This window comes from Diabrotica undecimpunctata, chromosome 9 (genome assembly GCF_040954645.1).
Source record: "Diabrotica undecimpunctata isolate CICGRU chromosome 9, icDiaUnde3, whole genome shotgun sequence".
Lineage (NCBI taxonomy): Eukaryota > Metazoa > Arthropoda > Insecta > Coleoptera > Chrysomelidae > Diabrotica > Diabrotica undecimpunctata.
The window spans coordinates 70106995-70122157 of NC_092811.1; the positions used below are offsets into that span (position 1 = coordinate 70106995).

The following is a 15163-nucleotide window of genomic DNA, read 5'->3' on the forward strand; positions in this document are numbered from 1 at the left end:
AACACTAAGATCTGTTCAGTCTATTTGTCTGTTGTATAATTTTTTTTATCTCTTTGATTACACATATTTTTCAAGATAATAACTTTTGGATAACTCTTGTTACCTTGTATATTTTAAAAACTATTATTTGGATAAGTAAATTGCTAAATAATCTTCTTCTTTTTTATTAGACTTGATTTAAATTATCCTATATTTCTATACATTAACTACATTAAGTACATTAATTACTAAGCTAGATTTTATTCTTTTGATTCTTCAATGTGAATCACCCTATATTAATCAAGATATAACTTATAAATAACTCTTGTCGCCTTGTATATTTTAAAAATTAATATTTGCGGTATTAAATTCTTGAAATTTAAAAACATAGTTTGTATCTTTTTACACATTTTCGATTTGAATCACCCTATATTTCTATAATTTAATCTTCTTAGTATGGTTTGCCTTGAATGCTTAAGATATCCGCATTTTAATATGTTACTAAAAGATGCGGTCGTTGATCGAATCGTTTGCTGAATGAAGATTGCGGAATGCGGCCATCGATGGGGTCATTAAACAGAAACTAAAAAATTCAAATTAGTATAAGACATATATACTGTTAGGTGTCTATGAAAAGCTAATTTTTTTCTCAGTTTAAATTTATTTGTAGTTTTTAGAACGTTGAGCTACACATTGAACAATAATGCTTTAAAATAAATAGTTATTTGCATTTATCTCGAGCTGAGTCTAACGCATCTTTTCTCTATTATGTTTTCCTAATAATAAAAGAGAAGTATCTTCTTTAAAATATTGCCAAAAATATGTATAGATCCACTGTAAGGTTAATAATGGTTTTCGATAAAACATTCACATTCTTTTGACAAATAAAAATTTATTTGATTTGTCATTTACCTATCGTATTTTTTTAACTGCATTGAGTGCATTTAACTTTGATTTCAATGTTCTAAATAAATTTGTACCCAACTAATGGTAAATAAGGTATTCACCTATAGTATTTTTCTGAATTTGCATGGAGTTCATTTAACTTGAAGTCAACGTTTTGAAGTTGTAATTTTTATTTTGTTATGTAAGTTTGCTGCACTTTGCAGTTAACATTCCTCTGAACCTAAGTTTGTTGCCCTTTGCTGTTGATAATTTTTCTTCAAACCAAAGGTTGTTTCTCTTTTGCAGTCAATGTTGATCCAACTTAATTTTTATTCTTTGAGTTTCTAGACCTAGGTACTTGTTCCTTATAGTACATTCTATTTTTAGATTGAGCAGAACTTGTTTTCAATTTTTCTTTTTGAAAACTAGTTTGTGGCTAGGTGCATATATGGGAGATATGTCTTTTGTACTATCAGTCTATGAAGAAAACTGAATAGAAAACTAAATAGAAAAATGCCTAAAAACATTAAAATTTTAGAAAATATTCAAGTTAAGAAACCAAAGTTAGAAAAACAGCCTGTGCCTATGTCGGAATTGAAACAATTACTGTTGCCAGAGCAGCCAAAAAAAACTGTAAGTACTTTTCTATTTTAAATTTATTTTTTTAACCAATTCTCTTTTTAGTAAATTGTTTGAAAACATTCTCTTTTTTAGATGCTATTTTTTAACTAATTATCTCTCATTCAAATCCGTTATAAATTGTTTTAAAACATTATGTATCGTATTTTTGGTTTTTTGCCTGCTATTTTTTTTTAACTAATAATCTCGCTTCAGAGAAGTTTAAGTTTAAAACATTATGTATTATCATTAAATTTTTAATAAATTATTCTGATATACTTCTTTGTTTTAGATCGACTTAACAATGACAAGTGATGTCATTGAAGAATTATACAACACATTTGAGGAGATGCAGCCTCTAGCATCAACTTCATCCACTAATCAAACAACAACACTAACTAATCCGATAATCAAGGATTTTGGATCTAATATGATAAAAAAATATAATGACCTATACACAAACCTTCAGTCGTGGTCAATTTTATCGGAAAAGTTAGAAACCTTGGAAAAGCAGAGGGATGAGGTTGATGTGGCAGAAAAAAATATGATAAAAGAATTAGAGGCTCTTAAGGAAAAAAGAAAAAAAATTGATCAAACAATTTCTAATGTAAAAATGGACATGGTACCGATATATAATAAGTATAAGTAATAGTATATTTAGTGTATATATTAAATGTTAATTTTATTCTGTAACGTTTATAATAATAATAATAATAATAATAATAATAAGCTTAATAATATTGTATAGTTTTTAATTTTATAAAATAAATTTATCTCTTTACGTCTTACTTTTATTTTATTAATTAAGTAGTAATTAGGTAAACAAGTTTCAATGATTAAAATCTTATTAATTGAATTAATCTCAAAGTGCATTTATGTTTTAAAGAAATAATTTGTGATTCTAATACTGATAGTTAATGAGTGCCGAAGCGTAACACAGCTATGATAATTATATTACCATACCTGCTTTACGCATATTTGCCTTGCAGAGACGGCGTTTATTTTAAAAAGTATTTATTTGATAAGATTTTGTTCTTTAGTACTTGAGGTAAGCACAAATTAATCTCAGATTATACAAGGTGTAATAGTATTACAAACAGAATAACTAATACTAAATTTGAAAAGGTGTTATTAGAACTATTAGAAAGTATCTGAATACATATTAATTATTCTCAAGTTATACAAGGTGGGATACACATTCATTATTCTCAGGTTATACAAGGTGGGATAGACCGTTTAAAAACTAATATTAAAGTTTAAAAAATTTACAATTTATTTGAGGTACTCATAGATTGTTCTTACATTATACAATTATTACAAAAACAACATATCCTGTTGATTTTAATATTACGTATTACTCATAATAATTAAGGTGTAGGTGGTACATTACCCACAAAAGCAGTTCAAGATTTTGAAGTTCAAACTCGTCTGCCATGTTTTGTACATTTTAATCGTCCCGAGTGGAGAACAGAGCTTGAAGGTACAGCACCGGCGCAATCCAGTTGTCATTTATGTAAGTCTGCGCTTGAAAATTTAAGAGATATGTATAACAGTGTAATAAATAGTTAAGAAGGAATTATTTTTTTAAAAAGAGTTTTATTATACTAATAACCTATCCTAACCTTGACTGTCACTGTGACCTTGAACTTGACCTTTGGGTGATCTTGAACTTGACCTTGAACTTGACCTTTTGCGTGACCTCTACCTTCACGTGACCTTGGATTTGACCTTTGAGTAACCTTAACCTCTACGTGACTTTGAACGTAACCTTCGCGTGACCTTGACTTGACCTTTTGCGTGACCTTTACCTTTACGTGACCTTGGATTTGACCTTTGAGTAACCTTAACCTCCACGTGACTTTGAACGTAACCTTCGCGTGACCTTGAACTTGACCTTTTGCGTGACCTTTACCTTTACGTGACCTTGGATTTGACCTTTGAGTAACCTTTACCTCCACGCAACCTTCGCGTGGTGACCTTGAACTTGATTGACCTTGAATAAAACCGGTTTCCCCCACCACATTTTGCACCAGGAATGGTATAGAGTATCTACTAACATAACACAATATTAAATTAATAATACTATCTAAAATTGTGTACCTACTCAATAAATTTCTTGAAAAGTGACTATTCCGTATCGATACAAAAATAAAATGTAAAAATTTTACACTACAAACAATACATTGCATCTATGTAATAAACACTGTTTTAAATATTTGTAGAGGAGTTTTTGATTGTACCTCGACGTGTAAACATCGACGATTGCTGCTGTGTTTATTAATAGCAGTGAAATACGAGTTTACCAGTGAGTGATAACAGTAATTATAACGTACGTATTTGAACATTTTAAATTAGATTTGTTTAGTTTATACGGATCTATAATTAGATCCAGTTTTTTGCTTTTTACATTAATTAGAAACATCAATATTAATGGACTAGCATAAACATCGAAAAGTGATAGCCGGCTACCTGTGGTGCCGGCAAAATGTTTAAATATCAACAACACTCTAAACTAAACAAATAATAATATTTCATAATATTGTTTCTGCTTCTGACTACATGGGCAGTAACGCGCAAAACAGTTCAGCGTCAAATATGTCTCAAACTACAGATAATGCAACTTCTAGACAAACAAATTCGTATGCATCCATAGTAACATCCATAGTTAAACCTTCGTTTCCAAAACACAACCAAGCGGTAGTATTACATGCTAATCAAAACCTTAAATTACATGACTATGTTAAAGCTATAGGCGATATTATCGGTCCCAAACAAATTTCTTTTGCTTCTAGGATATCCCATAATAGGATATGTATTTATCTTACCAATTCCAATTTAGTCGAACAGTTATTGACATCCCATCCAAATATTCAGATAGGGAACATTACCCTAAATATTCGCAGACTGGTTTCCCCTACAAAAAAAATTGTCATATCAAATATTTCCCCAACCGTTCCGCACGATTTAGTAGAATCTGCCATCAAAAATCTTGGGCTTGAGTTAGCCTCCCCGGTTTCCTTTTTAAGAGCTGGTATCCCAGGTGATGAGTACTCTCACATCCTTAGCTTTAGACGCCAAGTATATGTTTTTTCCAATACAGATAATTTTGAATTACAAACGTCAATTGTAATACCTTTTGAAGGTATTGACAACAGAATCTTCTTATCTACAGATAAAATGGAGTGTTTTATCTGTAAACAACCAGGACACATTGCTTCTAAGTGCCCTAATCCTCCAACTGTTAATGTGACCCAAACTCCCAATTCAAATCCCGAATTATCCACGAACACAACCCCTTTACTAAATAACACACAGTCGACAGACACCTCCAGCGCGACCCCTATTACAGATACTGCACAACTGGACACAACTACCGCATTAAATCCAGCCCTTAAACGAGGTCGCTCAGAAGTACCGACGGTCACGAATGATAACAGTTCCCTAGATGACACTGTTAGCATGCCTCCACCCATTTCACCTGCCAGCCATATACAGCAGGATAAAACCATTAAGCAAAAAAGAAAGAAACGAAGGACAAACCCACCAATAGAAACCGGACTAACTGAACAAACTAAAGAGGATATAAAAAAAGCCTACAATAAATCACCAGAAGCATTCATACTTCCTCAAGATAATTTGATAGCTTTCCTTGAAAACACCTTTGGAAATAACGATCCTTACACCGAAGCATTGAAATTCACGACCGATATTAAATCTTTGATCTTAAATTTACAATTTCTGTACTCATCTCTCCAAGAACGGGCAATTAAATATCGTATAACACGCATAAATAAAAAAATTAAACTCCAACTGGAACCTGATGACGCCGAAAGTGTATCTAGTATTGATATATCCTATGACGTAAGCGATGATGACAGCAACTCAGACGCATCTCAACAATCTCAAAAGTCTTTACAATAATCTGTAATTTTATTCACATTAATTCAGTGGAATTGTGACGGGTTTTTCCCCCGTCTTGAACGATTACAACAGTTAATCTCAGATCACGTCCCTGATTTTCTCTGCTTACAAGAGACCAACTTTAACACAACACACAATCCGTATCTTAGAAACTATTCTAGCTATAATTTTATTAGGACAACGCATTTAAGGGCCAGCGGTGGATCCTCCATTTTTATCTCAAATGATGTCTTTCACCGAGAATTTTTGTTAAATACAACGCTGGAAGCTGTAGCAGTAACTGCATGGTGCCCTAACAAAATTGTCATTTGCAATGTTTACATTCCTCCTAACTATAATCTTGTCAGTGCTGAACTTTTAAATCTCATTAACCAACTTCCAGCTCCATTTATTCTTGTTGGAGATTTTAATGCTCATAGTGTTATATGAGGATCCAGAAATACGTTTGGTAGAGGTAAGATTATTGAGGATATTATCATTAATCATGATGTTAGTCTTTTAAACACAGGAAGTAGCACGTATTTTCACATACAGTCTGGCTCCTTCTCTTCAATTGACCTGAGCATTAGTGATCCCAAAACAGCTCCTCTTCTTACCTGGTACACGCTTGATAGTCTCTATGATAGCAACCACTTCCCAATTTTCATCACTAATAATGAAGCTAAACCATCTTATGTTAAGAGCAAATGGAATATCTCAAAAGCTAATTGGGAGCTTTTCAGCGTATCTGTTAAGGATCGAGTTAACGAAATTGTTTATCAAAACAATGCTGATACTGATGTTGAGGAATTTAATAGATGTATACTGCAAGCAGCAGAGGAACACATAGGAAAGTGCTCCATTAATCCATCCCAAAAATCTGTACCATGGTGGAACCTATCTTGCAAGCTAGCAGTTAAAGCTAGCAAAAAGGCCTTAAACAAATATCGCAGAACATGATCAGAAAAGGACTTAATTAATTTCAAGAGACTAAAGGCCAACTCTAAACGAGTAATAAAAGAAAGTAAACGAGAATCTTGGATTAAATTCTCCAGTACTATAACCGCTGACACATCTCCAACGCAAGTATGGAACAAAATAAAACAAATTAATGGACGCAACACAACGTATAAAATACCCGCTCTTATCCATGAAAATAATATTATTACAGACGACCAGAAAATCTCTGATACCTTGGCACAATATTTTTTAGACAAATCCAAAAACAGAATTAACCATTTATTGACACGAGACGAACAGCTCCCTCCCCAGTCCTCCTCATCGAACCCTAATCCACTTAATCTACCGTTTACTCTGAACGAACTCTATGATGTTGTTAGTTCTCTAAAAAATTCTGCTGCCGGACCAGATGATATCCCCTCAATATTTATTAAAAAACTACATTCAGATACATTAAGAAAATTATTAGATCTGTACAATATTTTATGGACATATCAACGGTTTCCCAGGCTATGGAGAAAATCCATTATGATTCCAATTAAAAAGAATGACTGCCTTTCAGCATTACCCAGTTCATTTCGACCCATCTCTTTAACTTGCTCATTATGTAAAGTCTTAGAAAAAATGATAAATAATCGTCTAAACTGGTATTTAGAACGACATAAGTTACTAAATCCATTTCAGTCAGGATTTAGATCAAATAGATGCACTATGGACAATTTGGTTTCACTTCAGTCTGAAATTACATACGCCATGCAAAACAAGAATGAGGTAATTGCCGTTTTTCTAGACATAGAGAGTGCTTTCGATACCACTTCAAAATCAATAATTCTTGCAAAACTTAGTGACCTCAAATTAGAAGGTAATATAACAACATTTATTAATAATTTTTTAACGGATAGAACGTTCCAAGTGTCTGCAAATGGTAAAATGTCTGCACCACAAGCTGTAGAGAATGGACTACCTCAAGGTTGTATACTTAGCACCACACTATTCTTAATCTGTATTAACGACATATGCTCTACGATAAAAGCACCAGTTCAACACGCTATTTACGCTGATGATATCATTCTATTTTGTCAAGGTAGGACCACATCCAGTACATGCGCGTTACTCCAAAACACCCTAGAGTCTATAACCAATTGGTCAGACAGTACAGGATTCAAATTTTCACCACCTAAATCTGTAGTAATCCAGTTTAGTAAAAAATACAGGTCTCCTCAACCTAATTTACAACTGCATGGAACTCCGCTTCGTGTAGTAGATAACCATAAAATCTTAGGTATGCAGTTTGATAAAAGACTGTCTTGGAGAAATCATATACAAACCACTAAAGCTAATTGTTTAAAAAAGAATAAACATAATTAAATCTCTTGCTCACTATCACTGGGGCTCTGAAGAGGAAGTATTACTCAGAATTTACCAAGCCCTACTTAGGTCCAAACTTGATTACGGTAGCATACTCTATATGTCTGCATGCAAGTCTCTCTTAAATTCTCTTAACGTCGTTCAGAACACATCTCTTCGTATTTGTCTTGGTGCTTTTAGATCTAGCCCATCTGAAAGCATTCATGTTGAAGCCTATGAACCTCCACTGACCTATAGGAGACAAAGACTACTTCTGAATTACTTTGCAAAGGTCTCTGCCAACCCCTCAAATCCAGCTGCCAAGCTTGTTGCCAGACACACAGTAATAAAGCCAACAGAAAAACTTAGGTCTGTATACCCATTTGACTGCAAATTACACCAGTTAATTAACAACACAGATTTTTCACATATGACCCCGATCTGTATCCCTCATACCCCGCCTTGGACCAGAAAGCACCCTAATTTTAACATTAGTCTATGTAGATACGACAAAAAGGAAACCCCCATTAGTATGTTTAGACAAGAGTTCAACAAAATGATTGACATGGAAAAGTTTGATACAATCTTATACACAGACGCCAGTAAAGATGAACATGGTACAAGCTGTGCTGTTACTACAACAAATGAAACAATAGCGTCATTTCGCCTCCCTACTATCTGCAGTATACATACAGCGGAATTATATGGAATAAACAAGGCGCTAGAAGTCACACCAAAAAGCAGCAAACGTATAGCCATATGCACCGACTCTCTGTCATCGATACATTCACTAAAAACCCTAAGATCACAACACCCAATAGTCAATAAGGTACACGCTCACTGTCATCAGCTGTTAACTTCGGGCACCTCAGTCTCCATAATCTGGGTTCCTTCGCACGTAGGTGTTATTGGTAACGAGAAAGCTGACCAAGCGGCGAAAGAAGCTAATTGCCCTGATCATCCAGTCGAAAGGATACAGCTCTATCAGGACCTAAAATATCTCTTCAGGCAATCAGTCTTGGAAAATTGGCAAGATCAATGGAGTAGAAGCACATCCAAATTACATCAAATACAACCAATAATTCGACCACTGCAAATTCCCATACAAAAAAGAAGAGACAAAGCCATAATCAGACGAATAAGAATAGGACACACTCGTCTCACGCATGGTTACCTCATGAGTTCTGGAAATCCACCAGTCTGCGAACGCTGCAACAACACGCGGCTTTCCATACACCATATCCTACTTGAATGCAGTACTTTCAGCTCCACCCGACGACGGCATAACATTAGTGGTACCCTTAGTGATATACTTAGTTCACCTGGTTCAATGAACTCTTTGATTATTTTTTTAAGAGACTCTAAATTATATAATTTAATATAAAATATTTACGAATTTTGTAAAAGTACCAAAACTGTAGCTTAATCATATATTGTAAATACCGATTTTGTTTGTTCCCGTGTCAATGACCATAGTTGTCGAGACACGTAAATTTAAATAAAAAAAAAAAAAAAAATATTTGTAATTTACTACAACTTAATTATTTTTCTGGTAATTTAATCGGATCAATTAAAAAAATAGTTAAAATTTTCATGTAAATAAGGGCTAATTACAAAGTTCGCCATCAACAATAAAACAATTTACGTACTATAATGAACCAATAAGATATGATTCCGTATAACATCTCTACTTTTTGGCAATATAGCGAGCTATTATGAATTAGACCCAATTATTAATTACATTTTACATAATATAAGGGCTAAACTAAAAATTGTTCTATATAATACAAAATGTTAACATACAAACTCACCAGGATTTTTGTCATAGTCCGCCTTTGACGACTATGGACACGTTACTGATTGTTACCTTGTAGCAGTAAAAACAATAGGTTGGCGGGGAGAGTAAGAGAGAGGCACAAATATATTTACCGAGCAACTAATGTCCTATTTCTCTCTCTGTCAGCGCTAACCGGTAGAGAATTTACTTTTGTGCCCATAGCATCTAAAATCTCAATTTACCAAAATTTTGAGTTGATCCCTTATATTACTGAGGGTGCGATATGTTGTCTTAATCAGCGATCTTCACTGGACTTGGGTCATTACCTCATTAAATCTTTGTTCTTAATTTATGGGTCAATAACTCCTCCTGTCCTAGAAATAAGCCTGTCGTGGAAGTTCGATTGTTTGCCCTTCTTCTTCCTTCTTTGTAGAATTGTTTTTCTTTGTTTTGGCTATTTTCTTTTTGAATAGAACAATAATTGTTATAATTATTCCAATATACAATAGAGTTGTTAAACTGTTTGTTCGGGCTGTTAGGCCGCTGTCTTCTGAGATTAGTTCTCGGCGTTTCGCCAACACTAGGGGTTGGCATCTTCTGGAGATGTTACTGCTACGCTTGTAACCTGAAAATGACGCTGTGTTGTACTACGGAGGCAATATTTATATTTCCCACTCCCCTCCCCTCCACTGGTTTCGGCTTGAGAGGGCGTATCGTTGTTTGTAATAGCTTTTCTTTCTTGGAGTTTGGCGGGAAGGGTGTTTGTGGATTTTAATATTGGTATCCATGTCTTGTTAATTTTCAGTCCCTCTTCTATCCGATTAAAATTATTTGGGTGCTTATATATTTCCACCGCTTCCCGATACAACCTTGGGTAGTACTGTGAAGTTTTGTCCAGCATTTGCGTTTCTTCAAACAGTATTCGATGTTCTCCGCTTCCCAAAGCGTGTTCGGCAACGGCAGATTTGTCGATATGTCCTAAACGACAATGGCTTTTATGTTCATTTATCCTTGTGTTTGTGTGTCTTTTCGTGGTTCCCACATATACCATTCTACATGTGCATGGTATTCGATATACTCCGGCCGTTGCTAATGGGTCGCGTTTGTCTTTCACCGATCTTAAACAGTCCTTGATTTTTTTTGTAGGCTTGAAAATGGTCTTTACGTTGGCTTTCCTAAGTATTCGCCCAATTCTGTCCGTTACTTCCAATATGTAGATCAAGACATTCTGTCTGCCTTTACATTCTGTTTCTTCGTCCTTTCTCTTCTAGAGATGTTGTTCATCGCTTTATGTATTTCTCTTCTGGTATAACCATTGGAGGTGAGCGCTTTTTTTCAATATGAAGAAGTTTACTTTGGAGATGATGTGGTTCACAAATTCTCTTCGCCCTCTCGTTATTTCCATGCTTCTAAACCATTTTTGGGATCATACAAATCCCGAAAATTTTCAAAATCATATGCGTACCCGAGGTATTATGAACAAAATTGAGGGGAGAGCCAGAGAAATCATTTCTGTATACGGCTGTAAAGACTGGCCGTCAATAAAATCAATTCTTGTTCAAAATTTCGCAGACCAACGTAACGAAAACTTATTAACTAGAGATTTAGTTAATCTTCGTCAAGCTCCAAACGAAAACCCTCATCAATTTCATGAAAAAGTTATGAGTCTTTTAAATACTATTTCAAATCATATTGAATTACACACAGAAAACGAGGAAGTTAAAAGAAGTAAAAAAGAATTTTTCCAACAACAAGCTCTAACCATATTTTTGGCAGGCGTAAGAGAACCCCTAGGATCAACAATTCGATCGATGAGACCACCGAATCTCGCTCTTGCTATCTAATATATTCAGGAAAAAAATAACATTAGATATCTCCAAAGTACTCATAATTATTCCTTACCATCTTCTAATAAACCATCTGCGACTTTACAAATACAGAGATCCAATTTAACTCATACACCTGCTCCGACACGATGGCAGCCTGAGGTGCCTAAGCCCCAATGGCCACAGCCATTCTTTAGATCAAATAAAATGCCTTTGCAACAACAACCATTCAACAATAGTCCAAGAGGGACATTTCAACCCTCTAAATTCCAACAAAATCATCAAATCACTCCACATGCACAATATTCTAGGGCTAATCAACCCAACTTTCATAAACCAGTTCCATCTCAATCATATAAACCAACACCTATGAGCGTATCTACACGCCAAACCGGATTTAATAGACCCCAATCTCAAAAAAACTTCCGACTTCAACAAACAACTAGCCCCCGATTCACCGTAGAAGAACTCTTTAATATCGAACAAGAGGAAAATAATTACGATGAAGGTATAGACAATGACACATAGCCAGATTACACTTATTATGAGCAAGAAAGCCAAGAATATGAGGAAGATGTAAATTTTCAAACGTTTCAAGACGAAAAAGAAGAAACGTAGTAGAATTGCATTCCTATGCTGACAAAAGAGAGCTTCCCTACATTAAAATTCAAAATCCTCCTCTTAAACTTATTGATACAGGAGCCACTAAATCTTTCCTTAATCCTGATATAGCCAATAAATTCTACAAGAATAATATTAAATATGAACCATTTATCGTTACATCAATTTTTCAGAATCATTCACAAGATTATTGTGTAGAAATTCCAATTTTTCCCGAATTTAATTTCGATATTAACCTAAAATTTTATCTTTTCAAATTTCACGAGACATTTGACGGTCTTATCGGCCTTGATAATCTTAAACTTCTAAAAGCAAATCCCGATTTTACCCAAGCTACTATTACTACACACCATTCTATTCTTCCTATTAATTACTATGTCAGAAACAAAGCCCAATTCTATACAGTCCAGCTAGAGCCCCAATCAATTACCCTAGTCCGCTTACCAATAAAGGAAATATCAGGTACAATCGTCATCCCAAGACAAGAAGTCGAAGGTGCCATCCTAAGAGAAACTCTCACCGTTGCCTGTAATCAACTCGCCTGAACCGAGCTAGTCAATAACACCAATGAATACATCCAAGTAGCATTAACTGATCCCATTAAAAGTCAACCCATAAATCTCGAGGAATACCATATATATACGTCAGATATCATACCTACCGAAGACAGTAATCTAAGAGATGTCGATCCTCTCCTTAGAACCGATCATCTTAATACAGAAGAAGAATCTCACCTAAGACGACTGTGCAGGAAGTTTGCAGAGATATTTCATCATCCAGACGATACCTTAACATTTACTAACCAAATAAAGCACCATATACGAACCAAAGACGAAGTTCCAATTTATACCAAGTCATATCGGTATCCACACATCCATAAAGAAGAAGTACGTAAGGAGATCACTTCGATGCTTGATCAAGGAATTATCAGACCGAGCCAATCACCCTGGTCATCTCCAATCTGGGTTTTTCCAAAGAAACCAGATGCCGCAGGAAAAGTGAAATGGAGAATAGTTGTTGACTACCGGAAGGTGAACAAGAAAACCATCGATGACCGATATCCAATTCCAAATATAACAGACATTCTGGACAAACTAGGACGCTACCAATACTTCTCAACCCTAGATCTAGCTAGCGGATTCCACCAAATTGAAATAGCCGAAGAAGATATCCAGACGACTGCATTTAACGTTGAAAATAGCCACTATGAATACATGAGAATGCCGTTCGGACTCAAAAATGCACCCTCAACATTCCAGAGAGTAATGGAGAACGTACTAAAAGGACTAATAGGAGAAATATGTCTGGTCTACATGCACGACATTATTGTATTTTCAACCTCTCTTCAAGAACACATGGTAAATCTTAAGAAAATTTTTGAAAGATTAAGAGAAACAAGATTTAAGATACAAGTTGAGAAATGTGAATTTCTTAAGAAAGAAGTCGATTTTCTAGGCCATGTCATAACCTGTCAGGGAATTAAACCAAACCCGACTAAGATTAGAGCCATCATAGACTATCCTGTATCAAAAACAGCAAAGGAGGAAAAATTCGAGGATTTTTAGGATTACTTGGTTACTATAGAAAATTCATAAAGGACTTTGCCAAAATTACAAAACCACTTACCATATGTCTTAAAAAGGATGCAAAAATTGAACACACCGAAGAATTCTTAAACTGTATCAAAACCTGTAAAAGCTTATTGATTAATGAACCACTTCTGCAATATCCAGACTTCACTAAACCCTTCAACCTTACGACTGATTCAAGCAACTTCGCTATAGGAGCCATCCTATCACAAGGTCCAATAGGAAACCATAAACCTATCGCCTATGCATCCAGAACTTTCAATGAAACTGAACTGAAATATTCGACTATCGAAAAGGAGATGTTAGCAATAAATACTTCCGCCCATACCTTTTCAGACGAAAATTCAAAATTTTTTCTGACCATCGATCACTACAATGGCTATTTTCACTTAAAGACCCAACCTCAAAGCTTGTAAGATGGAGATTAAAGCTGGAGGAATTTCATTACGAAGTAATATATAAAAAAGGCAAATGCAACACCAATGCAGATGCTTTATCCCGTGTCGAAATCCACACGAAAGAATTAAACAGTGTAGACGAGAATATGGAAGAAATAATGAAACTCCTCTCAAAAGATGACGATGATATCTCTATGATTAATTACCCCAGTTCCTTGTCCGATCTAGAAGAATTTCTAACTGACCGAGCCGAAGAGTCTCAAAATCATCCAAAAAAATCAAACTTCAACGTTAACTCCCGAAGAAATAAAGATAATAGACGAAATCCTACATGAAGACAGCAAACAGCAAAAATCTAAAGCTCAGCCATCAAACTCCCAATACTTACAAGAAGATAACGATACAGATGTAACCAAACATTCCACGCCAATTCAATTAGCGAGAAACCACTAAATTGTTACAATAATCAAATAGTTTTCAAGATAGTAAATTACAGCCCGGCGAAACCAATCATAGAGCAGTGTTTTGTAACAAAGAAGAGAATATATGTCTAATTGGGAAAAATTGAACTTCACAACGACATTTTCCAGTTTTTCAAGAACTATATAGATCCGAAAAAGAAATACTCCATTCTGTTCGAGAATGATGAACTCTACAAATCCCTATGCAATATTCTACGAGACACTCTTAAAAATTCAGCATTCGATCTTGTCAAATGCAACAGACTCCTAGAAGATATAAACAGCACAGAGAGACAACAAAAATTATAGAGAACTACCATCAAGGGAAGACTAACCACAGAGGAATTAACGAAACCGAAGCTCAAATAAGAAAACGCTACTACTGACCTACGCTAAAGAAAGACATCGAAGAAGTTATCAATCTTTGTGATACGTGCCAAGCTAACAAGTGTGACAGAAATCCAATTAAGCCGAAATTTATGGTAACACCAACTCCAACGAAACCGTTAGAAATCATTCATATGGACACATTCCAAGCTAACGGACAAAAATTCCTTACAATAATTGATGCATTCTCGAAATATGGCCAAGCATATCCCATAGAACGATCCAACGCAATAAATGTCCTTAATGTCTTCATGCTCTTTATAACCCACCATGGACTCCCACACATTATAATCGCATATAGTGGAACCGAATTTAAGAACGGCCTTGTTCAGGAATTTGTCGATACACACAAAATTTCGATTCACTACACAACACCAGATAATCCACAATCGAACGGAATGATAGAACGTTTTCA

General features: G+C 34.8%; 1 protein-coding gene across 1 annotated transcript; it reads left to right on the plus strand.

Annotated features, from left to right (window-relative positions):
* Positions 1–5812: 5812 nt before the first annotated feature.
* On the plus strand, positions 5813–13918 carry LOC140451101 (uncharacterized). The gene is made up of 5 exons (XM_072544830.1): positions 5813–5857; positions 5938–6315; positions 6370–7631; positions 7696–8945; positions 13647–13918. Exons 1-5 carry the CDS (start codon positions 5813–5815, stop codon positions 13916–13918), a joined length of 3207 nt encoding a protein of 1068 aa, XP_072400931.1.
* Positions 13919–15163: the final 1245 nt, after the last annotated feature.

Bases quoted from the DNA above. Each gene is read 5' to 3' on its own strand.
- LOC140451101 (XM_072544830.1), top strand. From the start codon at position 5,813: ATGCTCATAGTGTTATATGAGGATCCAGAAATACGTTTGGTAGAG. The intron at 6,316-6,369 runs GCCTTAAACAAA...ATTAATTTCAAG, and splicing joins CAGTTAAAGCTAGCAAAAAG to AGACTAAAGGCCAACTCTAA. The intron at 7,632-7,695 runs GTTTGATAAAAG...TGTTTAAAAAAG, and splicing joins CATAAAATCTTAGGTATGCA to AATAAACATAATTAAATCTC.